We start from the raw sequence: 27,289 nt of genomic DNA on the forward strand, positions 1-27,289 counted from the left end.
GCTCTCGGAAATGACGTTTTGCAGCATCTAGGCTAGGCTGTCCATTCTGCCAGCTACGGAAATGGCGGTACCGGCTTCGAATCCCAACAATCCCATCGTGTTCTTCGATGTCAGTATCGGAGGGCAGGTAACGTGCCTTCATTTATAGCGGCTGAACCGCATTTAGATCTGCAATGATATGTGTGTTCTGTAAGCCAGCAGGGTAGGAGCTGCAGCCTCATGTAGGCCATGTGCACACACACATCACACTTCATTCAGTCCCAGCCTCCATCACTGCCAGGCATGCATGAGGCGGGTGTGTCCTACAGGCGCACCATTTCCCAGCTTTATTTTGAATTGAATGAAATGGAATGGAACAGGGATCAGTGTGAAGTCACACAGCTGAACAGCTCCGGAGGGGGGGTTGTGTGTGTACACACACACACACACACACACACACACACACACACATAATCATACAATTCTAGTTATTTAGTAGTTGCTGTTTAGTATATAGTCCCTTTCAGACTGACTGCTGCATGGTTGTGGAGAAGTTTAGTGTCCTGTCTAATGGCCACCAGTGCCATTGTAGCCAAATGCCAGTGTTTGTAACACCACATGTGTTGCTGTGCGGCAGAAGACTACTAGTGGTATCTGAGCATGGCCATGTAACTCCATGCGTGGACACCGGTACCAAGCATGGAGCCAGTCTAACCCAGCGAGAAACCTCATAGGGAAATTCTGCTAACATTGTTGGGTGGACAGCACCCTCTCAAACTTTTAAGTTATGGATAACTTGTAGTAAGAACTTTGGTGCAGGAAACCTCATAGTGGAATTAAGCTAATGTGATTGGGTGGACAGCACCCTCTTGAGCTGCTAGGCTTCCAATAGGTTGCAGTAAACTACACCCACCCTATTTAGCAAATCACAACACTTTGTGCTGTAGACGGTGCTGTGATTGGAGAACTGTGAGTACATTTGAAATCAGCGCCGGTAGACTTGGGCGCAGGATACAGCGGTATATGGCTGATCCTGCTTCTGCACAAGTCCGGGCCGTTTTAATTACTATACCCCCTCCAGGCCGCCATCGATAGTGGGGGAATGAAATAATTCGGCTTCCAGCGATTGCTGGAGGCCGAATTATTGTGTTTTTTAAGCAAATTCGGCTCCGTCTTCTGACGGAGCCGACGTTACTCACTGAGCTCCGCTATAGGCTGATTCCCATTACAGTCTATGGCGGCGCTGGCTGCGCCCAAATCTAGCAGCGCTGAAAAGCACTGCTCAGAGAACTGTCCCCTGTGAGGTTTCCCATTGGATCACCTCAAGTTTAAAGAGAACCTGTATAAAAAAAAAGTTCCCATGGGGGGTACTCACTTAGGGAAGGGGAAGCCTCAGGGTCCCAATGAGGCTTCCCCCTCCCCTGTAGATGCAGGCAGTCCAGCGCTGGCTCCCCCGCAGTGTCCCAGAATCCTCCCTAAATAAGCTCTGATTTATTTACCTTTCCTGGCTCCAGCGGGGGCGCAGTTGCGGCTTTCCGCACAGAGATAGGCGAAAATAGCCGATCTCTGTCAGGTCCGCTCTACTGCGCAGGAGACTTGCGCCTGCGCAGTAGAGCGGCCCAACAGCGATCAGCTATTTCCACCTATCTCCGAGGCGAAGAGCTGATACTGCGCTAGAGCTGGGAAGGTAAATATTTACATCCCTGCTGTTCAGAGAGCTTTATCTCCGCCGCCGTGGGACCGAGGAGGATGGTGGAGCCTCAATAGGATCCGGAGGCTTCCCCCAACCCAGGTGAGTACCTCCCAGGGGAGTTTTTCTCAATACAGGTTTTCTTAATAGCACACAGCCAGTGCAAGAGAGCCGCTGACCGGTGGAGAATTCACTGAGTTCAGGTGCCCGTCTGAAACAGGCCTTACAGATGAGCCGATTATTTGACCTTATTTGTGTCTTAAAGAGAGTCTGAAGTAAGAATAAATAATTATTTTTACCTGCTAGTTTTCTTAAGACGTATAAGAGGTGAAACACCGCATTCCAGCGGCAAAACGAGGGGTTTAGACCCCCCAAATCACCAGGGGGAAATCTGGGCAGCGCTTCCTCAAAGAGAAGACAGGTGGGCAGCTCTGCCTCTAATGAAGTCAATCGCTGCTGATCGCCGCCTCTCCCTGCCCCTCTCAGTCTTCTTTTACAGAGAGGGGCGGGGAGAGGCAGAGATCCCTGGGCAGATTGACTTCAGAGAGGCAGAGCTACAGCTCAAAGCTCTGCCTCCCCAGGCAGCAAAATCTTCTGTTTATCTCCTGCAGAGTAGAACAATGCCTAATTGCTCGGCAGATAAATGGTAAGATAGATACATTTCAAACATGTTGGAAATGTATCTATCTGGCAGGTAAATCTAATGCTGGGCATACATGGGTCGACGGGCCCTTATCAATCGAGCCGCTGATGGCTCGATTGATAATTTCCGACGTGTCCGATCACGCTGCGGATCGATTCCGCGCTCGATCCCCGCGGGCGGACAATAGAAGACAAACGAAAGGAAGATAAGAAAAGCCGGCGGGGACGAGCGGGAATTGATCCAGGCGCCCGCGGGGATGCGGCAGGAGTCGATCCGTGGCTAATCGAGCCGCCGGGTCGACTCATGTATGCCCAGCATAACAGAAAATTGTATGGTGTATTCCCAGCATTAAGCAAACTAGCAGGAAGAAATAACTATTTATTGTAGCTTCAGAGCTTTGAATTTTTCATAGATTTTTTTTTTTATGGAATTAGAAGAAGCTGAACTGAAACTGTGCAGAGAACACATTAGATTCATGAGGGGGTGATTAACGGACAGCTTAATAATTAAGCAGTCATTTAATTTAACCGTGAATTTTATTAACCCATGTGCATAGTTCCATTTTAGCCATTGCTATTCCAATAGTGTGCTAGAGGGGACCCAGTAAAATCTTTCCCCACACAGAGCAGCTCCTCCTGGTAAAATCTCCACACACGTCCGGCCCTACTAGTCTTTGAGGCGACCCAATGAAGCACTGAGGCTAGGAAGAGGTAAGTATGAGACAGAGGAGAATTGGAGGTTGGTGTCATCACCAAGCATTAAGGTTAGGGGATAGTGTCTTCTGGGTGTGTGACAAAAAAAGTTTGGTTTTTTTTGTTTGTTTGTTGTTGTTTTTTCATAATTCCTAACCTCTCCTCTGCCTTACTCTACCCTTTCTCTACACTGCCTAACGCTAACCTCCACCTCTTCTCTTCCTCACACTAACCTGGCCTTTTTGGTGCTAGTCTTCTTTAGGGGACCCAGCAGGAAATCTCATAGGGAAATTCAGCTAATGTGATTGGGTGGACAGCACCCTCTCAAACTGCAAGGTTTACAGTAGGTTTTAGTAAATTATGCCCACACTGTTTGGCCAATCATAATGCTTTGTGCTGTAAGAGGGTACTGTGATTGGAGAACTGTTGTCTATGAGGTTTCCTGCTGGGTCCCCTAAAGTAGACTAGCACCACCTTTTTTTTTTCCCACCCCCATTCCCCATGGCATCTGCCTCACACTTAGCCTTTTTCCTCTACAATGCCTAACACTAACCTCCACCTCTTCTCTCCCTCACACTAGCCTTTCTCCTCTACAATGCTTAAGGTGGTGAATTCTCAACCTGTCAGCTGCTCTCTTGCACCAGTGAAGTGCTTGTCACTCAATACCAGCTGTGGACAGGCGTCTATCGCCCTGCCCCCATGGAGTCATACCTGAGTGCGGCCACAGCTGTGCTCATATAATGTGTTGTGGTTCTCTGCTGCTGGGTACAGGCACCACATGTTAACTGCTGACAGTTTTTCGCATTAAAATTAGCGGTTTTGCAAAAAAATTTGTTTTCAGAGCATGTTAAAATTCACACACAAATGCAAATTTTAATGTGAAGAACACGTGGAAAAAATGGAACCCTGCCTTAGAACTGCTGGACTCGTCCATACCATTTTTAGCCCTGGATGAGTCAGGCTCGTCCATACTGTAGGCTTTTCAACAAACTTTTTTTGCACCACACAACTGGCAGTACTTTATTTTTGCTTGCACAAAAACACGAGGCATAATGAGGTGGTTGTTGGTTGTCATTTGTGTATTGGTGTAGATGGAAAATAGTTTGTTCAAGAGCAGGCATTTCGTCACTATCATATGTAATGCATATTCTAACATCTGTATTTAACATGCATATACATGGTATTTTTTTTCAAACAAGATTTTCAGCTGCAGTTTGCCATCCCCCCCCCCCCTCCCTCCCAATAAAAACATTTATTTTGCTGCTGTACCTACTAAGTTGTCAGTTGGTATATTTAGACATCTGCATGACATTGTATTTTAAATGATGCATTTGTCTTTTAGGAAGTTGGACGAATGAAGATTGAGCTTTTTGCAGATGTTATTCCAAAAACAGCAGAGAATTTCAGGTAGTCCTGTAAGCTAAATATGATGTTTGTGTCTTGATTGTATCCTCTGCTTAAGGTGCCCATACATCTCTTGACTTGGCGCCCAATCCACCATCTGATTTGATAATTATCGAATTGGATGAAATGCTGCCAAGTGCTTGCCCGATCGATGATTCAACCAATTTCAGGCCGCAATTGGTCACATGTATCGATCAGACATGCTGCAAGATGTCAGCCAGTTGTGGTCGATCAGGTGCATGGCAGTAAAGGTGAGCGATATCGGGACAAGCGGCGAAACACTCTGCGCTGTTCTCCGAGTGTATAAATGTACATGTACCCTGTGTGCATTTATACATTACCTGTCCCTTGTCGCTTCCCAGGCAGTGCCCATCTGTCTTCGGGAATCACCCGCTTAGCGGTATACACACCACCAGCATAGCGGTATACACACCACTTGCATAGCGTGTGTGAAGTCACACACGTGCCATGGCAGTGGCGTGTATACCGCTTATCATATATAGTCCACTAGTGAAAGACGAAAAGTGCGTTGGCACTCAATGCGCTGGCACCTGTAGTACGCTGATCTTAACTGCCCCAGTGGTGTGCAAACCAGTCCAGTATTGTGCATGACAAGAAAAGACAAAGCTCCATTCACAGCTCTTAAGGCCCCTTGTGCGCTGGGTCACTCTGCGGTATGCTTCCCTCATGCCTCCCTGCCGCAAGGGCCATGCAAGTCTATGGAGATTTGCACAGTTCATGTGGTGCGTCAGAGGTAGCAAATTTGCTGAAATCCCGACACAAAGTCTGCAGTGCATTACCGCTTGATCTGTGACTGCCACACGGATTATGCTGCAATGCAAGTCGATGAGCAATGCAGCAAGTGTTTACGACAGGAGCTTGGAACGGCACACATTCGCAGTCAGATAGGAATTCCAGTCACGTACTTCCTGCCCAGTAGGGAGTACTTCACTAGCCAGGGGGCAGGCCTATGCATATGACCCTTTCGCCACACATTTCTGTGATGTGGTGCTTGCACTTCATCACATTGCAAACCTCAGGTGTGCAACCAGCCAAAGGGTTTATTCGGTTGTATTTACAGTGATGTGAAAAACTATTTGCCCCCTTCCTGATTTCTTATTCTTTTGTTATTATTAGTCAAAGATAACATAATTGAACACAAAATGCAGTTTTAAATGATTTTTTTTATTATTTAGTGAGAAAAAAAACTAAAAACCTACATGGTCCTGTGTGAAAAAAAAATTGCCCCCTGAACCTAATAACTGGTTGGGCCACCCTTAACAGCAAAAACTGCAATCAAGCGTTTGCGATAACTTGCAACGAGTCTTTTACAGCGCTCTGGAGGAATTTTGGCCCACTCATCTTTGCAGAATTGTTGTAATTCAGCTTTATTTGAGGGTTTTCTAGCATGAACCGCCTTTTTAAGGTCATGCCACAACATCTCAATAGGATTGAGGCCAGGACTTTGACTAGGCCACTCCAAAGTCTTCATTTTGTTTTTCTTCAGCCATTCAGAGGTGGATTTGCTGGTGTGTTTTGGGTCATTGTCCTGCTGCAGCACCCAAGATCGCTTCAGCTTGAGTTGACGAACAGATGACCGGACATTCTCCTTCAGGATTTTTTTGGTAGACAGTAGAATTCATGGTTCCATCTATCACAGCAAGCCTTCCAGGTCCTGAAGCAGCAAAACAACCCCAGACCGTCACACTACCACCACCATATTTTACTGTTGGTATGATGTTCTTTTGCTGAAATGCTGTGTTACTTCTACGCCAGATGTAACGGGACACGCACCTTCCAAAAAGTTCAACTTTTGTCTCGTCGGTCCACAAGGTATTTTCCCAAAAGTCTTGGCAATCATTGAGATGTTTTTTAGCAAAATTGAGACAAGCCTTGATGTTCTTTTTGCTTAACCTCCATGGCGTTCTATTAAGATCGCCAGGGCGGCTGCGGGAGGGGTTTTTTTTATAAAAAAAAAATCTATTTCATGCAGCCAACTAAAAGTTGGCTGCATAAAAGCCCACTAGAGGGCGCTCCTGCCGCATATTTCTGATCGCCTCCGGCGATCAGAAGTAACAAGCAGGGCCGCGATGAGCTTGTTTTGCTTGTTTTGTTTTGCTTTTCACGTCGCCATAGCGACGAGCGGAGTGACGTCATGGACGTCAGCCGCCTCCGATCCAGCCCTTAGCGCTGGCCGGAACTGATTGGTCCGGCTGCGCAGGGCTCGGGCGGCTGGGGGGACCCTATTTTGCCGCTGCTCGCGGCGGATCGCCGCAGAGCGGCGGCGATCAGGCAGCACACGCGGCTGGCAAAGTGCCGGCTGCGTGTGCTGCTTTTTATTTGGCGAAAAATCGGCCCAGCAGGGCCTGAGCGGCACCCTCCGGCGGTAATGGACGAGCTGAGCTCGTCCATACCGCTCAGGAGGTTAAAGGTGGTTTGCGCCTTGGATATCTGCCATGCATGCCGTTTTTGCCCAGTCTCTTTCTTATGGTGGAGTCGTGAACACTGACCTTAATTGAGGCAATTGAGGCCTGCAGTTCTTTAGCTGTTGTCCTGGGGTCTTTTGTGGCCTCTCGGATGAGTTTTCTCTGCGTTCTTGGGGTAATTTTGGTCGGCCGGCCACTCCTGGGAAGGTTCATCACTGTTCCATGTTTTTGCCATTTGTGGACAATGGCTCTCACTGTGGTTCGCTGGAGTCCCAAAGCTTTAGAAATGGCTTTATAACCTTCCCCACCTGTTCCCCACAAAAGTCTGGTGCAAAAGATGAGGATGCAAGGACTGGGGAAGAGTCTGTGTGCTTGGATAGGGAACTGGCTAATGGACAGAAAACAAAGAGTTGTGGTCAATGGATCATACTCAAAATGGGAGACTGTTAGCAGTGGGGTCCCACAGGGGTCTGTACTGGGTCCAGTGCTCTTCAATTTATTTATTAATGACCTAGTGGATACAGTACAGTGTTCTCCCCAGGGCCATTTAAGTGGGCGGGCCGCCCGGCTGGTTTCAGACCCCGCCCAGCTGTCAATCACCCACCCAGCTGCAAAAAAACCCAGGCAGGAGCGCTCCATTGCCTGCTAGCAATCAGCGTCCAGCTCTCGCACAATAGGGAGAGCTGACGCTGTACACTGCAGGAGCTGAGGAGCGCTTCTCTGCCTGTCACCTCACGCTGTCTGGTCTAGTGGAGCAGGGATTGGCTGGGCGGGTTGTAAGGGGCGGCACTATGCATCTAGCTGGAAACTCTGCTCCGTCTCTGCCTCCCGCCCTCCAATGAAACAGGCATTATTTTATGCTGGCAGCTCTCTGGCCAATGGAAAGAGAGGCAGCCAAGCAAGCACGCCCACACATCTTTCTCAGCAGCCTGCAGAAGTTATGCAAGGAGAGAGACCATGTGCGTTCGTTCTGCAAACGGACAGTCAGTCAGAAGCGAGTCCTTCATTCACCATCCCCGCAGACAGCAGATAACAATGCCGTTCAGATAAGGAGCTGCTGGTCTAATCAGCTAGAAGAGGTGATATAACTTCAGAGCTCAGACGTTTGCTTTTCTTTTATGTTCAGTTCGGGGGAGGATCGAGCATTACAGGGCATGTAGAGTGACAGGGTGTTTCCGAGGCAGCCTCCTCTGCACTCAGCTCTTTTCTGCTCCGGAGTCCCAAACGTAAAGTTTAAAAAAAAAAAAGCAATCTTCTCTCCTGCTGCGTCTGTTATCTACCCCCCAGCTTGCATCCTGTCAGTAATGCTCCACCTCCCCCTTCAACAATCACTCTGCATGAACAAAGTGGACCTGAACTCTTGCATAGAAGGAAAACAGTGAAATGTACCCTGCATGTATTTATAGAGCCTGGCCTGTCTAATTACCCCTCTTGTCTAATCACAATTTGTAGTTTTTTTTCCCTGTGTCACCTGACTGCTATAGCAGATAAACTATTTTGAAAGCACAGGAGGTTAACAATGTCTGCTTCCTTGAAAGGAGGAAGTAGAAACAGTGCAGATTTATTGTAGAATTTGTATCAGCTGTAACAATGAAATGTCTTCCATTAAAATGTATTATATTGTTGCTTATCTTTTAGAGAAGAGAGAAAGTTCTGAGTGCTGGTCTGCTTTAAAGGAACCTGAGCACCATAATCTGAAATACTTTCCCCCTAATGCTAGGTACACACGATTAAATTTTCTGACAGATTTACTGTCAGATGGACTATTTCCAACATGTCCAAGTAAACGGAAAATCGATTGAAAATCAGATTAAACATGTTGGAAATAGTCCATCCGACAGTAAATCTGTCAGAAAATTGCATCGTGTGTACCTAGCAGGTACATCGGCTCGTCTCCTCATCCTCCCCCTATGCTGTAAGCAGAGTTGCACTTGTCCTGCACTTCGCCGTCGCACGCCACCCGGCTACTTTTTCATGCCACCCGGCTGGAAAAAAATCCTGGGGAGAACACTGCAGTAGTGAGCAATGTTGCTATTTTTGCAGATGATACAAAATTGTGCAGAATCATCAACTCTAAGGAAGATAGTGTTATATTGCAACAGGATCTGGATAGGATGGCTATATGGGCACATACATGGCAGATGAAATTCAATGTTGACAAATGTAAAGTCATGCATTTTGGTCGTACCAATGGTCTAACACCATACAAAATAAATGGGATACAGTTGGGGACATCAAACTTGGAGAAGGACTTAGGAGTACTCATCGACAACAAGTTAAATAATCGTACTCAATGCCAAGCCGCTGCAGCTAAAGCTAACAAAATTTTGGGATGCATTAAAAGGGAAATAAAAACTCGAGATGCTAGCATAATATTGCCCCTGTTTAACTCTCTGGTGAGGCCACATCTGGAATATGGAATTCAGTTCTGGGCACCACATTACAAAAAAGATATTGCAGTTCTAGAGCAGGTGCAGAGACGAGCAACAAAATTGATACGTGGGATGGAAGGTCTCACTTACCAAGAAAGGTTAGATAAACTGGGTTTATTTAGTCTAGAGAAAAGACGCCTTAGAGGAGATCTAATTAACATGTATAAATACATCAGAGGGCAATATAATAGCTTGGCGGATGAGCTTTTTGTCCCTAGGCCTTCTCAAAGGACTAGAGGACATGATCTGCGCATGGAGGAAAAACGTTTTAGCCATTTATTTAGGAAAGGGTTCTTTACAGTAAGAGTGATTAAGATGTGGAATGCATTGCCACAGGAAGTCGTTATGGCAAACTCTATACCTGCATTTAAAGGGGGCTTAGATGCTTTCCTTGCGTTGAATGACATCCATGGCTACAATTACTAGGTAATGCCAATGATGTTGATCCAGGGATTTTATCTGATTGCCATCTGGAGTCGGGAAGGAATTTTTACCTTGTAAGGGTTTTTTCGCCTTCCTCTGGATCAACAGGGATATGTGAGGGAGCAGGCTGGTGTTGTACTTTGTACTGGTTGAACTCGATGGACGTATGTCTTTTTTCAACCAAAGTAACTATGTAACTATGTAACTATGTAACCTTCACCAGACTGATAGATCTCAATTACTTTTGTTCTCATTTGTTCCTGAATTTCTTTGGATCTTGGCATGATGTCTAGCTTTTGAGGTGCTTTTGGTCTACTTCTCTGTGTCAGCTCCTATTTCAGTGATTTCTTGATTGAAACAGGTATGGCAGTAATCAGGCCTGGGGGTGACTACAGAAATTGAACCCAGGTGTGATAAACCACAGTTAAGTTATTTTTTAACAAGGGGGGGGGGGGCAATCACTTTTTCACACAGGGCCATGTAGGTTTTGAGGTTTTTTTCCTCACTAAATAATAAAAACCATCATTTAAAACTCTGTTTTTTGTGTTCAATTATGTTATCTTTGACTAATAGTTAACGGTTTTTGATGAGCAGAAACATTTAAGTGTGACAAACATGCAAAAGAATAAGAAATCAGGAAGGGGGCAAATAGTTTTTCACATCACTGTATGTGTTTGTACGTATGTTTTCTTATTAACAGAGTATGTGGCAATTTATTTTTTTTACTGTATTTTTTAACATGCATGTTTTTTTCTTTTCAGGCAGTTTTGCACAGGAGAGTTCAGGTGTGTGGAATCTCGCATTATTATTTGATATTTCACAGTTTATACCATCCAGCTTCCTAATTTCTGATTAGACAGCACAGATCTGGAGACCCAATTCCCGGGAAGAGTTTGGTAAAATGACAAATGCATTGTCAGAAATAGTGTCGTTGATAGCTTATAGTTAAGTGTGCTAAAAAATGAGGCTCAGATCATTGATTTTTTTTTATAACATAGAGACTTCTCTCTGCCAAGGTTTACATTACAAAACATCTGCAAGAGACTGTACACTTTTGCTAATACGTTTGCAGAGTCATTTTATCCCTGTAGATGCATTGAGTATAGCTGTAAAGCACATTATCTAAGTAGAACGCAACACTTGTTTACCATCAGCATAAGCGCAGTGTAACAGTTTGTACTGTACATACTAGAGCTGATACTTATGCCTGTTTCTTAATAATAGTGTCAAATAAATAATGCTAGTAGTCTTAAAGAATACCTGAGCTCAGATTAAAAAAAAAAAAAAGTAGAGGGAAGCCTTTGCGTAGTCCATTGGCTTCGCCAATGTTCCTACAACCTTCTGTTACAGCACTCGGTCCCTCTAAGCATATTTCACAACATTGCTGAGTATGGTGCTCAGGAGATTTTTACCTCACGCTGTTGTCGATATTTGAGATGCCAGAAGGATCAGTGCAGATAGCAGCTCAGGGACTATTTACTGGTCTGGGATGATGAGGGCTCACTAGGAAAAAGGGAGTCAGCAGATATATTGAGGCTCCCCTATTACAATTGGTATAGCTCATTGCACATTTTCGCAGCTGTATGTTCCAGAGATGTGATGGAATATTTAAACGCAAAGGCTGGCACATCCTATGCGGTACTTTATTGAGAATGTATAAAAGTTCAAAGCCAATGTTTCGGGACCACACAAGGTTCCTTTATGTGCACAAGGCACTTCTCTGTCCGCCGTACAATAGCTGCTTTGCTAGCAGGTGGGGGTTAAGACACCTCAGATCACTTACATAAAGTGATGTACATCAAGTGAGTGGCTGCAGCAGAGTGCCCCGATTTTATGTATTTTATTTTTCCTCACATGTGAATTCGGATACAGCCCATTTCAATAGGCTGTAAAAGTGCATACAAATTTTCATGTGGGGTAATGAACACAAATATCTTAAGTGGAAACTCGGGCTTACATATACCTCTTTTTTTTTTTTTTTCAGGAGTTGGGCAAATCAACTTATGAGATAACAGGCGCACGTTTGATGTGTGCCTCTGTATCACTCGTGTGCAGGGCCGCAGCCTGTGCGTGCATGCACCTATGATTGAGATATAGATATATATATATTTGCAAAAGTATTCGGCCCCCTTGAAGTTTTCCACATTTTGTCATATTGCTGCCACAAACATGAATCATTTTTATTGGAATTCCACATGAAAGACCAATACAAAGTGGTGTACACGTGAGAAGTGGAACGAAAATCATACATGATTCCAAACATTTTTTAAAATAAATAACTGAAAAGTGGGGTGTGCGTAATTATTCAGCCCCCTTTTGGTCTGAGTGCAGTCAGTTGCCTATAGACATTGCCTGATGAGTGCTAATTATTAAATAGAGTGCACCTGTGTGTAATCTAATGTCAGTACAAATACAGCTGCTCTGTGATGGCCTCAGAGGTTGTCTAAGAGAATATTGGGAGCAACAACACCATGAAGTCCAAAGAACACACCAGAGAGGTCAGGGATCAAGTTATTGAGAAATGTACAAAATAAGCTACAAAAATATTTCCAAAACCTTGAACATCCCACGGAGCACTGTTCACATGATCATTCAGAAATGGAAGGAGTATGGCACAACTGTAAACAGAGGCGTAGCTATGGCTGGGCAAGGGGGGGCATATGTCCCCAGGCGCAGCACTGTGAGGGCACCCCCACATGTGTAAGAGGCAGCTCACTGGTTGCACCAAGTGCCCCTGCTTCTTTCTCTCCCTCCGCAGAGCATTGCAGAAGCAATAAAAGCAGCTGGAAAAGCGGGGCACATCTGGCTATCTAAGTGGGGGGGGGGGGACATCTGGCTCTGGCTATCTATGGGAGGTTGCACATCAGGCTATCTGATTGGGAGAAAGGGGGCGGGGCAATTGGCTATCTATTGGGGAAGGGGGGCAAATATAAACAGCATTTGTACATTTGACTCCACCCATCACCTTGACCACATTCTGATTCGTGGCCATGCCCATCTTGTCCGGGGGGGGGGAGGGGTGCACAAAAACTGTCTTTGTCTCTGGGCACTGAAAACTGTAGCTATGCCTCTGACTGTAAACCTACCAAGACAAGGCCGTCCACCTAAACTCACAGGCCGAACAAGGAGAGCGCTAATCAGAAATGCAGTCAAGAGGCCCATGGTGACTCTGGACGAGCTGCAGAGATCTACAGCTCAGGTGGGGGAATCTGTCGATATGACAACTATTAGTCGTGCACTGCACAAAGTTGGCCTTTATGGAAGAGTGGCAAGAAGAAAACCATTGGTAACAGAAAAGCATAAGAAGTCCCATTTGCAGTTTGCCACAAGCCATGTGGAGGACACAGCAAACATGTGGAAGAAGGTGCTCTGGTCAGATGAGAAAATATTGGAACTTTTTGGCCAAAATGCAAAACGCTATGTGTGGTGGAAAACTACCACTGCACATCATTCTGAACACACCATTACCACTGTCAAATATGGTGGTGGCAGCGTCATGCTCTAGGGATGCTTCTCTTCAGCAGGGACAGGGGCGCTGGTCAGAGTTGATGGGAAGATGAATGGAGCCAAATACAGGGCAATCTTGGAAGAAAACCTCTTGGAGTCTGCAAAAGACTTGAGACTGGGGCGGAGGTTCACCTTCCAGCAGGACAACGACCCTAAACATAAAGCCAGGGCAACAATGGAATGGTTTAAAGCAAAACATATCCATGTGTTAGAATGGCCCAGTCAAAGTTCAGATCTAAATCCAATCAAGAATCTGTGGCAAGATCTGAAAACTGCTGTTCACAAACGCTGTCCATCTACTCTGACTGAGGTGGAGCTGTTTTGCAAAGAAGAATGGGCAAGGATTTCAGTCTCTAGATGTGCAAAGCTGGTAGAGACATACCCTAAAAGACCGGCAACTGTAATTGCAGCAAAAGGTGGTTCTACAAAGTATTGACTCAGGGGGCTGAATAATTATGCACACCCCACTTTGCAGTTATTTATTTGGCTGGATGGTGTACTGGTTAAGGGCTCTGCCTCTGACATGGGAGACCTGGGTTCGAAACTCGGCTCTGCCTGTTCAGTAAGCCAGTAATTCAGTAAGGAGTTCATTGGGCAAGACTCCCTAACACTGCTACTGCCTACTGAGTGCGCTCTAGTGGCTGCCTCGCAAGCGCTTTGAGTCCGACAGGAGAAAGGCGCTATACAAATACTGCCATTATTATTATTATTATTATTATTTGTAAAAAAAAAAAAATGTTTGGAATCATGTATGATTTCCGTTCCACTTCTCATGTGTACACCACTTTGTATTGGTCTTTCATGTGGAATTCCAATAAAATTGATTCATGTTTGTGGCAGTATTGTGACAAAATGTGGAAAACTTCAAGGGGGTCGAATACATTTCCAAGCCACGGTATGTATGGGGGTGTGTATGTATGTGTATATATGGAAAAGTTGGGGGGTCGTCTTATACGCCCAGTCGTCTTATACGCCGGAATATACGGTACAAATTTCACTGGAAATTGTAAACTGCAGCCATTCTTACACTGTTAATGGTAGGGTTCTGAAACTTTGCACAGTTGGTCGTTGGGTGACTGGGATTAATATTCAGAAAGGTGGGTGGAGTCTATAAAAGCCAATCAAAATTAACCTATTGATTTTCAAGAGGAATATTTACATTGCTGCCATTCTTGCACTGTTAATGGCACAAGCCTCAAACCTGGTACAGTTGATCATTGGGTGACTAGGGTTCAATTTCAGAAAGGGGATGGAGCCACAAGCAGCCAATTAGATTTGTTTCATTCCAATGCAAATTATTGATGCCAAACACCGCAAAGCTCACAAACTTGGTGATTGAGTAATTGATTAATTGTGCGTTAGGGTTAGAAAAGTGGGCACAGCCAAATACATAAGCGGGCAACGCTGGGTCATAAGTGGGCGGAGACAAATACAAATTTTACTGGGAAAATGTAAACAGCAGCCATTCTTACACTGTTAATGGTAGGGTTCTCAAACTTTGCATAGTTGGTTACTGGGTGACTGGGGTTAATATTCAGAAAAGTGGGTGGAGCCTACAAAGGGCAATCAAAAATTACCTATTGATTTTTCAGGGGAATATTTCATTGCTGCCATTCTTGCACTGTTAATGGCACAAGCCTCAAACCTGGTACAGTTGATCATTAGGTGACTGGGGTTTAAATTCATAAAAGGAGGTGGAGCCACAAACAGCCAATATGATTTGTTTCATTTTAATGCAGATTATTGATGCCAAAGACCGCAAAGCTCACAGACTTGGTCATTGAGTAATTGATTAATTGTGTGTTAGGGTTAGGAAAAGTGGGCGCAGCCAGCACCTGCAAAATACATTATCAGGCAATGCTGGGTCATCAGTAGGCGGAGACAAATGCAAATTTTACTTGGAAAATGTAAACTGCAGCAATTCTTACACTTTTAATGGTAGGGTTCTCAAACTTTGCACAATTGGTCACTGGGTGACTGGGATTAATATTCAGAGAAGTGGGTGGAGCCTACAAAAGCCAATCAAAATTCACCTATTGATTTTCAAGGCGAATATGTAATTGCTCCCATTCTTGCACTGTTAATGGCACAAGCCTTAAACCTGGTACAGTTGGTCATTGGGTGACTGGGGTTCAAATTCAGACAAAGGGGTGGAGCCACAAACAGCCAATCAGATTTGTTTAATCTCAATGCAAATTATTGATGCCAAAGACTGCAAAGCGCACAAACTTGGTCATTGAGTAACTGTGTGTTAGGGTTAGAAAAAATAGACGGAGCCAACACCAGCCAAATACATACCCGAACAATGTCAGGAAATCAGTGGGTGGAGAAAAATACAAATTTCATTGGGAAAATGTAAACTGCTGCCATTTTTACACTGTTAATGGTAGGGTTCTCAAACTTTGCACAGTTGGTCACTGGGTGACTGGGATTAATATTCAGAAAGGTGGGTGGAGCATGCAAAAGCCAATCAAAATTCACCTATTGATTTTTAAGGAAAATATTTAATTGCTGCCATTCTTGCACTGTTAATGGCACAAGCCTCTTGCACTGTTAATCACCTGTACCTGGTACACTTGGCCATTGGGTGATTAGGGTTCAAATTCAGAAAAGGGGTAGAACCACAGCCAATCAGATTAATTTTATTTTAATGCAAATTATTGATGCCAAAGGCCGCAAAGCTCACAAACTTGGTCATTAAGTAATTGTGTGTTAGGGTTAGGAAAAGGGGGCGGGGCCAACACCAGCCAAATACCCGGTGCAGCGACGAGCGTCCAGCTAGTGTGTATGTGTGTGTATATATATATATATATATATATATATGTATGTATGTATGTATGTATGTATGTATGTATGTATGTATGTATGTATGTATATACACACACACACGCACGCACACACACACACGCGCGCACACACACACATATTATAGCAAATGTCTCATTTTTATTGTCAGTGAATTCAAGTGATGCTAAGACTTTTTAAAGCCTCGGTGATGTTTCTGGGGATCTGTGTTCTTGTTTATTGTCACAGATAAGTAATTTGTTAGATTATTAAAGAGAAGGGCTTGTGCCGGTAATGGGTATTGGAAGAAAGACAGTCACTAGGGATACTTGGTAGCCATTGCTAGTTATGAAGGAATATTGCAAATTGTGCACACATTTCACACTGTAGCTTTATGTGCTTTGTCAGGGATACTAATGTGCATTGTTTTGTATATGTCTGTAGAAAGGATGGCGTTCCTATAGGATATAAAGGAAGCACGTTCCATAGGTATGTACTCCCCAGCTTGACATAAGTGTGTGTTGCTTTATTTTACATCAGACTTTAGATCTGGGTTTTGCTGATGGTAGCATGTCAGCACATTAATGTTGCATAGTATTTGCTTGGTTACTAAAATAGCAATTGTGAGTTAGTCCTCCAAACTTAGTAGCACAGCCAGCCAGTATCTGTCCACTTTTGCCAACCCACCACCAGGGCTGTGGAGGTAGAGCAATTTTTGGGTACCTGGAGTCGGAGTCCATGGTTTCATAAACTGAAAAGTTGAAGTTGGATGATTTTTATACCGACTCCACAACCCTGCCCTCATTTTGTCATCATTGTCATAGCTAAGGAGGGGCTGTCTCAGTATCTGTGTCCCCCTGAATGCGCCATCCTCTCTCCCTCTCCCCCCTGTATCCTATGGCTTAGCAGAGTGGCTGCAGCGTAAACGTGCATACCTATTCCAGTGCCAGGGGGCGAATCTGCTCTTCTCCGGTATGTGTCGTGCAAGTTCAAGTGACCAATCATTGACTCCAAGCATAATCATGTAAGTTCAGGGGGTTAATTTCCAAATCTGGATTTGCATAAATGTAGAGTAAAAGATTGCAGAGAGGCTTATTGGGAATGGAATAAGTATTTGGCACTGCTGCCACCTTATGGTTGTTTCAAACTGTTGGAGGTCAGAGCTTCTAATAAAGTTTCAAGCAGGTGCACTTTAAACTAGACACTTTAAAGGGCGCATGTAAAGATAACACACATCCTGCTGCTCACTTAATTTAAGGAAACATAAAAACATCACACATGCAGTGACGTTACTGGGCTCGCTGTGTGCAGCTCTTATTAAGCCTCTTCTTTTGGGTTTTGCTGTTCTGTAATGTGTTTGATTTGTGTTCTACTCTGTAGGCATTTATTGCCAATTGTTCAGCTGATACTTTTTACTACATCCTTCCTTTATTGTTCTCTGCAGGGTAATAAAGGACTTCATGATCCAAGGAGGAGACTTTGTCAATGTGAGTTTCCATGACAACTCTGCATCATTTAAATGGTTTAGATTGTGGCGGTTAAAGCAGTTTGCAAGAGAGGACACTGTTATTAAAGTGTAACTCCACCACTGTTAAGAAAATGTACATTAGTGCCACACAAACCATATTGTAGTTCATTTTATTAAAAATTACATTTTCTTTGTATTTTGTAGCCAGCTATGATTTTGTGACATTGAATGGAAGTTCAAACTTCACATCTTTGTAGCCCTGAGGACAGTAAATTATTGGTGTACAAAACAGCCATGAATTCCCATCTTCCTCGATGTGTACTTTTTTGCAGGGAGTCAGAGGTTTTGCATCCTCAGGCCTCATTGTAAAGGCAAAATATACATGCTTAAAGCACCAAGAAGACAAACAACCTTCAAAGTTTGTGTACTAGGCACTGTTCAGCTTTATTGATCACAGTTTATTGATGTACAATGAATGGGGGCAAGTGCCTTTAAGAGATTCAAACTAAAAACTACTGTATTTAAAAACAAAAACAACCTAATCCTCCTCAAAAATGTTTAAAGGGAATCTGAGGGTGGGAAACATGGAGGCTTCCATATTTATTTTCTTTTAGGCCCCTTTCCCACATAGTGTTTCATGTTCCTTTATGCTCCCCGCCTCAGTAACCATTTGTCTTTATGAGACTGGCCTTACTACCTGCAGTGTGACACGGCAAGTGGTTATGGCGCAGACTCAGCAGTGCATTGCCGAGTGATACCACCCGGCAGGCATTTGCACTGGAGTCTATGGAACCACAACAATGTTTTTAGGTTGCAGTGACGGTGCGGCACACATGCACCTATCGGGGGAAAACAGTGGCATACTTCCATTCCAGCAGGGAGCGCGTCACTGTTCGGGGGGGGGGGGGGGGGGTAGCTTTGCATATTACCCTGTCGGTGCACTCTGCCGCAGGGTAATGCGCAAAGGGAAATGGTGGAGGACACACACAGTACAATTGCACCACATCATGTGTAAAACTACACTACCATCTGCCTGGCAGTCCTGCAGATTTTTCTGGTCAGTACTGTCTGAATCACAAACCTGAACAAACATGCAGCTAGTCCAGTCAGACTTTAGTCAGAGGCATGATCTGCTTGTCCAGGGTCTATAGCTAAATGTATTAGAGACAGATGATCAGCAGGACAGCCAGGCAATGCGCATTGTTTAAAAAGAAACAAATGTGTAGGCCTCCATATTCCTCTCACAGATTCATGTTAAGGAAGGTAAAAATGTATAAATCTTCTGCTTCATGGACACTAGTGATATATAAGTTGCTCTGCTTCCTAGGAGATGGTCTTGTGTTTGCATTTCATGGGCGGATGTAGTGCTGGAGAAGAATTCACTGTCTTGTAAAACATTTCCTTTGTAGTGATAAGCTGTTTTTACTGCAGGGAGATGGCACTGGAGTAGCAAGTATTTACAGAGGACCCTTTGCAGATGAGAACTTTAAACTGAAACATTCAGCTCCTGGCCTGCTGTCAATGGTATGTATAAGAGATCCACTTGCCCTTATCTGGTAGTGACATTTTTTAAAGTCACGGGGCATCATTTTACTAAGAATTTGCAGGCTGGACATATGTATTTGTGTAGCCCATTCTTGAATTTCGGATCCGCTATATAATGGTAATGTTTTGCGTGCCTCACCTTGGTGATAATTGTGAGTTCCTGGAAGATGAGGTATTTAAAGTGACTCCGTAACAAAAATTGCATCCTGTTTTTTATCATCCTACAAGTTCCAAAAGCTATTCTAATGTGTTCTGGCTTACTGCAGCACTTTGTACTATCACTGTCTCTGTAATAAATCAACTTATCTCTCTCTTGTCAGACTTGTCAGCCTGTGTCTGGAAGGCTGCCAAGTTCTTCAGTGTTGTGGTTCTGCTATGGACTCCCCCTTCCAGGCCCCTCTATGCACACTGCATGTGTGTTATTTAGATTAGAGCAGCTTCTCTCTTATCTTTTACAAGCTGGATAAATCGTCCTCTGAGCTGGCTGGGCTTTCACATACTGAGGAATTACAGACAAGGGCAAAGCTGTTTGCAGGAAGAAAAGAGCAGCCTGAAACTTCAGTGCATGAGAGATGCAGGGGGAAAGAAACACACAAATGATCTCTTGAGATTCAAAAGCAAGGCTGTATACAGCCTGCTTGTGTATGGATGTATTTTCTATGTGTGGACATGCTGTGCATCAACCTACTTCCTGTTTTGGTGGCCATTTTGTTTGTTTATAAACAAACTTTTTAAAACTGTTTTTAACCACTTTTAATGCGGCGAGGAGCGGCGAAATTGTGTCAGAGGGTAATAGGAGATGTCCCCTAACGCACTGGTATGTTTACTTTTGTGTGATTTTAACAATACAGATTCTCTTTAAGCCCCATACACACGCTCAACAGCGATTTATTTTTTTATTTTTATTTTTTTTTAATTTTTTTTTTTTTTGCAGCACAATTGTTAACAGCTTTTGTGTTGAAACAGCTAAAAAAAAAGTATTTTGCTATTGTTCAAAAAGCTGATAAGACGTCAATCCAACAGTTGGATTGACGTCTTACCAGTCTTATCAGCTTTTTCAATAATAGCAAAAGACTTCGATCGATCGCGTGATCGATTTTGGCTAGTTTTCAATGCAAATCAATCGAATACTGATCGAACATGTCCGATTTAATCGATCTAATCAAATTCAATCCAATCAAATTCGATTGATTGCATCTGGAATTGAATGGTGTAGAAGGGGCTTAAGAGGTTGTTTTATTGCAGTCAGAAGCATACAATTGTAGGAAGATCTTATTTTTCAATAACTGTAGGACATGCTGTAAGATGTCAGGCTGACATGCTCCATCAGGTGCGCAGTGGTAACGGCGTGTGATATCGGAACGAGCCATGAACCCAATGGAATCCCCCAGCGCTGTCCCCCAGTGTAAAAAGTGCCCTGTACATGCATACTTTACCTGTCGGTGTCTGCCGCTGGCTCCGTGATCTTTCCACATACATGCGCCCCATATGGTTGCTGGCATATGCGTGGGTGTGTGTGTGACATCTCGTGTATATGCCGGCAATCCTGTGGGGAGCATGTATGAGGACGGAGCCAGCAGTGGACACCAACAGGTAAAGTATGCATGCACATGGCACTGAAGGACACATTTTACACTACGGTGGACAGGGGTAACCAAGCGGCATCACTAGACCGGTTGCCGGATGATTTCAGCATGAAACTGATCGGGAATCGGCCTGCGCTTTATGGTACCCAACAGATCTCTCTGTGGTCAGATTCCATCAGAGAGAGATCTGCCCATAGATCGCCTGATGTATGGGGCACCTTTAGTGCACAGAAGGTACAGGCATAGATTAGCATAATACAGATAACTGGACCAGTGATGGAGGCTGGCACCAGGTTACTTACCGTAGTCATGCACATGTGATTTGTGTTAAAATGTTCTGCAGGAGTGAATTTATTTTTATCTGTTTCTGCAAAGCAACAATCATTGTATTAAAGGGAAGGTCCAAGCAAAATAGGAAAATGAGTTTAACTTACCTGGGGCTTCTACCAGCCCCATGCAGCCATCCTGTGGCCCCGTAGTCACTCACTGCTGCTCCAGTCCCCCGCTGGCAGCATGCCGACCTCGGAGGTCGGCGGGCCGCATTGCGTACATTTTTACGCATTCCCGCTAGTACAGGAACATTAACACATACATTTTTACGCGTTAGTGGTTCAATGCGTAAATTTTTCTGCATTAAACCACTAACGCATAAAAATGTATGTGTTAATGTTCCTGCACTAGCGGGAATGCGTAAAAATGTACGCAATGCGGCCCGCCGACCTCTCAGGTCGGCATGCTGCCAGCGGGGGACTGGAACAGCAGAGAGTGACTATGAGGGCACAGGATGGCTGCATGGGGCTGGTGGAAGCCCCAGGTAAGTTAAACTTATTTTTCTATTTTGCTTGGACCTTCCCTTTAAAGGGGCTGTACATACAAAATAACAGTGGTCCTCAGACTAAGGGCCTGCGGGCAGAATGCGGCCCACTGAGGCTTTTTTACCGGCCCCCACACACACTCCGCCGCCCCCCCCAGCAGTCTGAAGTATGTTGACCCGGCCCTTGACCCAAAACGTTTGGGGACCCCTGCAAAACAATATACAAAATGAAAAACCAAGCATTTACAGAAACAGAGGTTGTTGTGTTTTTGTGACTTCTCTGTTCTTCCATGCATTTTTGAATGTGTATATTGTACACATAGCCTTAACCATCTGCCCAATTTTGTGTAGGCTGCTCTTGTGCCACCGAAACAGCTCTGACCTGGTGAGGCATGGCCTGCACACAACCTCTGATGGCATTCACAGCTGTTCTGTAAACTGACAGGCTGGCCGTCCTCTCATAGCACTTCCTGCTTCTATTTCCCATCTAAACGACGCATGTGGCTATCCACATGATGATTAAAAAAAAAAAAGTTTAATCAGACTCTGCCACTTTTTCCATTATATCATAGTTTAATTTGGATGCTCACATGCCCATTGTAGGCACGTTCATTGGTGGACAGGGGTTAGCTTGGGTCCTGTGGGTGACTGTGAGTGACTGTGGCTATGCATCAAGCTGTAATATGCTGTATAATAAGCTTTTTCTTATGGTCAGTATTGTATTTTGGGTTATTTTTTTTTCAGCATGTAACGCTACACTAGGGCTTTTGCAGTACTGAAGTTGCTTATGTCCTTACACCTGGCTATTTTTACAGCTTTCAGCATATCCTCTTTGGGCTAGTTGGACACCTTATAATAGCAGTGCAGTGCAGTGCAATCACCGCATCACACTGCAGAAATCAGCCTTTATATGACCCTGCAGCATGGTGCGGATGGCAGGTTCATATGCAAAGTGCTGCGCCCCCCCCAGCTAGTGACTTACTTCCTGGGCAGGAAGTACATCACTGGGATTCCCACCAGTTCCCACATGCGCTTCTTTCGTGCACGCTTGCTGCATCGCCCATTAACTTGCATTGCTGCATAATCCGTGTGGTAGCCATGGATCATGCAGTAGCACGCTACAGCCTTTGCGATCTGGATACATCCACTGCACCACGTTGCATCGCCTGAGCCATGCAAGTTTTAATTGAATTGCATGGCCCTTGCGATGGGGAAGCGGCATGTAACCGTAACACAGGACAGTGTTCTCTCTGGCTCTTTTAGCTGGGTGCTCCACCCGGCTAGTTTTGGTGAGCACCCGACTGTTATGGGCTCACTTCCTCCTTTGCTGTAAGTAGAGTTGTGCAGAGAAGTGCCAGCCCTGCATTCTCTCATCTCGCCCCACCCGGCTACTTTTTCATGCCACCCGGCTGGGAAAAAATTCTGGGGGAAAACACTGCAGGACGATGCAGTACACAAGTGTGTAAGGGGCCTCAGGGATGGTCAGTGAGATGCATATAATTCTGAGTTGTTTCAGGATTATGCACATTTTTGCAGCTTAAAAATGGACCAGTCAAATCCTGTCCAGATGGAATTCAGTTGGTCAATTTTCAAGAACTGACTGTTCACTGCTGCCTAATTGTCCTGTGCCATGGTGATGAGATAAATAATACCTTCTTAACACATCAGTATTTTTAATGTTTTTGATCATTGTATGTAAAAAGATCTGCTCCATCTTTTGTAACTTTCTTGTAAAGTAGTCACCCTTTCTTTGCTGATTATGTGGCTTGCACTGTGTAATCCCTGATTTTATCCGAGCAGCTGCATACATCTCTCCACCCCTACTCCACATCTGGCTGCACTCATACCAGGCCTCTTATAGCAAGCTCACATGTGTTTGGAATTACAGCAGAGCGCTGAACAATGAGGTGTGCAGCAACCAGTATCAACCAAGCCTGCTGCAGTTTACTGTAGCCAGGCCACTTGAGGTTATAGCAGCAGGTCACTGTATTTCTCACTCTCACTGCTGTATTGTAAAAGCTGTAATGAAAGTAATATGGAGATTAGCATTGCTGACTTTCTTTTTACAAGAAATTACTTGCCAAATAGAGGTGATCTTTTGCCTTTATCAGTGTAGGTCATTAAAAGTGAACGCTAGTCTTGCAGAAAAATCCCCATACATTTCCTGACCTTGGTTAGTCTGATTAGGGTCTTTTTAAATTGGGGGTGGGGGGGCTGAACTCAAAATGCCTCTTATTAGAAATCGTTTCTATTAAAGTGTATTTCCACACTCCTGAATGAAAACGCGTCCTTATCAAATATATCTCTATACAGTTAAAGTACCTTAGTGCTAACTTCACAGTGCAGAAACAGGAAGACAACAGAACAGGTAAGTTGTGTGTCGCGTTGCCTCGCATACAGTCAATGAAAAGTATTCTTCACTGTCACTTAAAGGAAACCTAAACTGAGAGGGATATAGAGGTTTCCTTTTAAACAATACCAGTTGCTTGTCAGTCCAACTGATCTCTTTGACAGCAGTGGTGGCTGAATCGCAGACCTGAAACAAGCATGCAGCTAATCCAGTCTGACTTCAGTCAGAGCACCTGATCTGCATGCTTGTTCAGAGGCTGTGGCTGAAAGCATTAGACACAGGATCAGCAGGAGAGTCAGGTAACTGGTATTATTTTAAAAGGAAAAATCTATATCCTTCTCAGTTTAGGTTCCCTTGAATGCAGCCATTATGCGGTAACACACTGCATTGGGATACCACACTGTGAAATTGCACCACACAGGATGCACTGTGAACGTAATATATGTTTAACATAGTAGTGTTACAATGTGTTTCTTACAATGCACCACTGAGAACAGGGCCTAAACAGCTCTCTTTCCTAGGTCACTGAGGAAGATGCATCAAAACCATTGCATTGTAGAGTAGCTGCCCATATCAGGGATTGTGATTGGTCGCTCTGACCAGCTGTTCCTCCTCTGCCCCAGTTCTGCACCATTCTTATTTGTGCTGGTTTTTATAAATCTGCCACACAGCTCCTTAGTGCTGCATATTTCATCCAGAAAGCTGTTTTATTAAAGGACAACTGAAGTGAGAAAAATATGGAGGCTGCCATATTTTTTTCCTTTTAAACAATACCAGTTGCCTGGCAGCCCTGGTGATCTATTTGGCTGCAGTAGTGTTTGAATAACACCAGAAACAAGCATGCAGATAATCTAGTCAGATCTGACAATACTGTCAGAACACCTGATCTGCTACATGCTTGTTCACAATCTATGGCTAAAAGTATTAGGTAGAGGGTCAGCCGGGCAGCCAAGTAACTGGTATTGCTTAAAAGAAAATCAATACAGCAGCCTCCATATCCTTCTCGCTTCTTCTTTTAAAGCCTCATATGCATGCTAGGTGGTACTTGGTTATTGCAGCTGTTCAGGGCCATCTCGCTCCAGACTCTAGCGCGAGTGCAGCTGCTGCTGATATGTCGCCAAAAGAAGCGTCATTTCATCTTGTGTGAGCGCATTGTTCCCCTTCTTTCCCTGCCCCGACGGAAGCTGCTTTATAGTTCCTCCTCCAAACTTTGCTCTGATTTCTGCAGTATTGCACTCCGCATTAAAAAAAAAGAAAGGATCTCTAGCTTCATACCTTGTATGTGATCCATCTCATGAGTGTTCTGTCTGCTCGGAGTGTGTTTACATACGTAGGTTTTAAATAGGGCTCAGTGAAAGCCAGGGCTGAGGAGTCTGTACAAAAATCTTCCGACTCCTCAGTTTATGAAACCATGACTCCAACTCCGACTCCGGGTACCCAGAATGGCTCCGACTCCATGGTCTAATACTTAACAGGGCTGTGGATTTTGTACAAAAATCATCCAAATCCGACTCCTGACTCAGACTCCTTAGTTTATGAAATCAACGACTCTGACTCCGGGTGCCCTAAATTGCCTCGACTCCAACTCCGACTCCACAGCCCTGGTGAAAGCCGCATCATCAGTCAGTGAGAAGGACAGTCTGGAATACTGATGATGATTTAGGACACTCCCATACAGAAGGTTTTTTGAGCCCACATTTGGGGCAGTTTTGATCTATGAAAAAGGCATTTAGATGATTAGTTTCTGTCAGATTTGCTCTACTTGTCTTGTGAAGAAGATAACACTTGGAAAGTGTCCATCCACTGTCATAGCTAACAGAAGTTCTGCTGCATGTTTATATATCACTCTGCACTGGCTGTATATGTAACTGTGTCCTCTGTTCTCCTCTACAGGCCAACAGCGGCCCTGGAACCAACGGCTGCCAATTTTTTATCACTTGCTCCAAGTGTGATTGGCTGGATGGGAAGCACGTGGTTTTTGGTGAGCGTTACATTACACAATAGCTCAGACCACACAAACACATCACATTCTCTGGAGACTTGAAACAAAGCTTTGTGTTGTAATGCAGTCACTACAATACAGCTGTTGTAGTCCCAGCAGTTTGCTGTGTGGAGACAGTAGAATGTAAGCTGCACAGAGGGAAATGCTATAAAATGACAGCACTGCGTTGGCTGTCAGGAGTGCATGGGTTGTAATATAAAGGCTTCAAGAGGACCTGTCACAGTCTGGATTAAATTTAAATGCCAATCGGTACCTTTTTTCTAATTTTTGAGCAGAGAAGGTATAGAATCTCATAGGTTTTTATTGGTATCTGTGGTACGTGCAGAGTGTAAGGGCAGATTGCTCTCACCTTTCCGCTCTACGGTTCTTGTCTTATCTACCTGACAGCTGCTCGTTCTTGTCCCTTCACTCCCAGGTCCCTTGGAACTTATGTGATGTTAAAAAAAAAAATAATAGAGGGCAAACACTAGTGGCACATACTTTACGTGACCACTAGAGGCATCTAGTATTTGGCCTCTAGCAGTTGTTAACATCACACAGGCTCCCCGAGACTGGTGAGTGAAGAGAGAGAAGAGACCGGAACCGCTCCACTGACAGGTGAGAGTAGCTTCATCATTCATTGCAAAATAGAATGCCGGTAGCAATGTGTTCCTGGCCCGCTGCCAATCAACCAATATTTTCCATCCTGTGTGATCAGCCCAAATTGACCTATTTATTGGTCAATCGGGAATCGTTTGTGGCATTGATTTCTAGAAGATTTGATCAAATGATTGATTCGCAGGATATTGATGCAAAAAATCCATAAATCCATGGTCACCTTTAGATATCCGTTTCCTGCACTCCCTCAAACCAGGGCTCAGCTTTCTGTTGCCTTATGTGTAAGTGAGAGGGATATGGAGGTTAACTATTTCCATTTATACAGTGCAAATTGTCTGGTTATCCTGCTAATCCTTAATACTTTCAGACACTGAGGAAGCATGCAAATCATTTTGATTTACTGCATGTTTGTTTCAGGTGTGTGATTAAGACACTACCGTTGCATGAAAGATTAGGACGCCAGTCAACTAGTACATGTTAGCAGGGCCGGATCTCTCATGAAGCAAGGAGAAACATTTGCATCAGGTGCAGATATTACTGGGGTAGCGTATTTGTACTGTGTTTACATGAACAGCATGCAGTCAGAGTAGTAGGAGAAGCGAGATGAGAGCGAGTGAGGTGAAAAGGTCATAAATGGGGAACAGCAGCTTGTTGTGCTGTGTGAGGAGAGCAGCAGTGTTTCATTTGATTTGCACAGCAGAAGGGAGGAGGTGGCACTGCTGTCCTGACTGAGGAGGAATGAGTGGCTGAGGGTGAGCAGTTTTTGTCACAGACTCGCAGCCAGCCAGTGTGCTATTGTGTTGAGCTGCAGCATATCATGTGAAAACATTTAATGAAGCAGAGTAAATTGTCAGGTGCTGTACGATCATTCCAAATCGGGGGGGGAGGGCTGCCTCAGCCAGCAAAAAGTCTAGAACTGGCCGAGCGGATCAGTCAAAACCAGCCTT

The 27,289-nt window shown here is 44.5% G+C and overlaps 1 protein-coding gene across 1 annotated transcript in view; it reads left to right on the forward strand.

The window, feature by feature from the left end:
* Nucleotides 1–18: 18 nt before the first annotated feature.
* PPIH (peptidylprolyl isomerase H) overlaps nucleotides 19–27,289 on the forward strand; it is a 43,043-nt gene continuing 15,772 nt past the window's right edge. Inside the window, exons 1-7 of the mRNA XM_068242748.1 lie at nucleotides 19–127; nucleotides 4,347–4,411; nucleotides 10,451–10,474; nucleotides 16,425–16,469; nucleotides 17,425–17,467; nucleotides 18,880–18,972; nucleotides 25,637–25,724. Of these exons, the coding sequence (XP_068098849.1) occupies nucleotides 62–127; nucleotides 4,347–4,411; nucleotides 10,451–10,474; nucleotides 16,425–16,469; nucleotides 17,425–17,467; nucleotides 18,880–18,972; nucleotides 25,637–25,724 (424 nt within the window). The 5' untranslated portion in view covers nucleotides 19–61. The remainder of the gene's footprint in view (nucleotides 128–4,346; nucleotides 4,412–10,450; nucleotides 10,475–16,424; nucleotides 16,470–17,424; nucleotides 17,468–18,879; nucleotides 18,973–25,636; nucleotides 25,725–27,289) is intronic.

The sequence above is a fragment of the Hyperolius riggenbachi genome, chromosome 6 (genome assembly GCF_040937935.1).
Source record: "Hyperolius riggenbachi isolate aHypRig1 chromosome 6, aHypRig1.pri, whole genome shotgun sequence".
NCBI lineage: Eukaryota > Metazoa > Chordata > Amphibia > Anura > Hyperoliidae > Hyperolius > Hyperolius riggenbachi.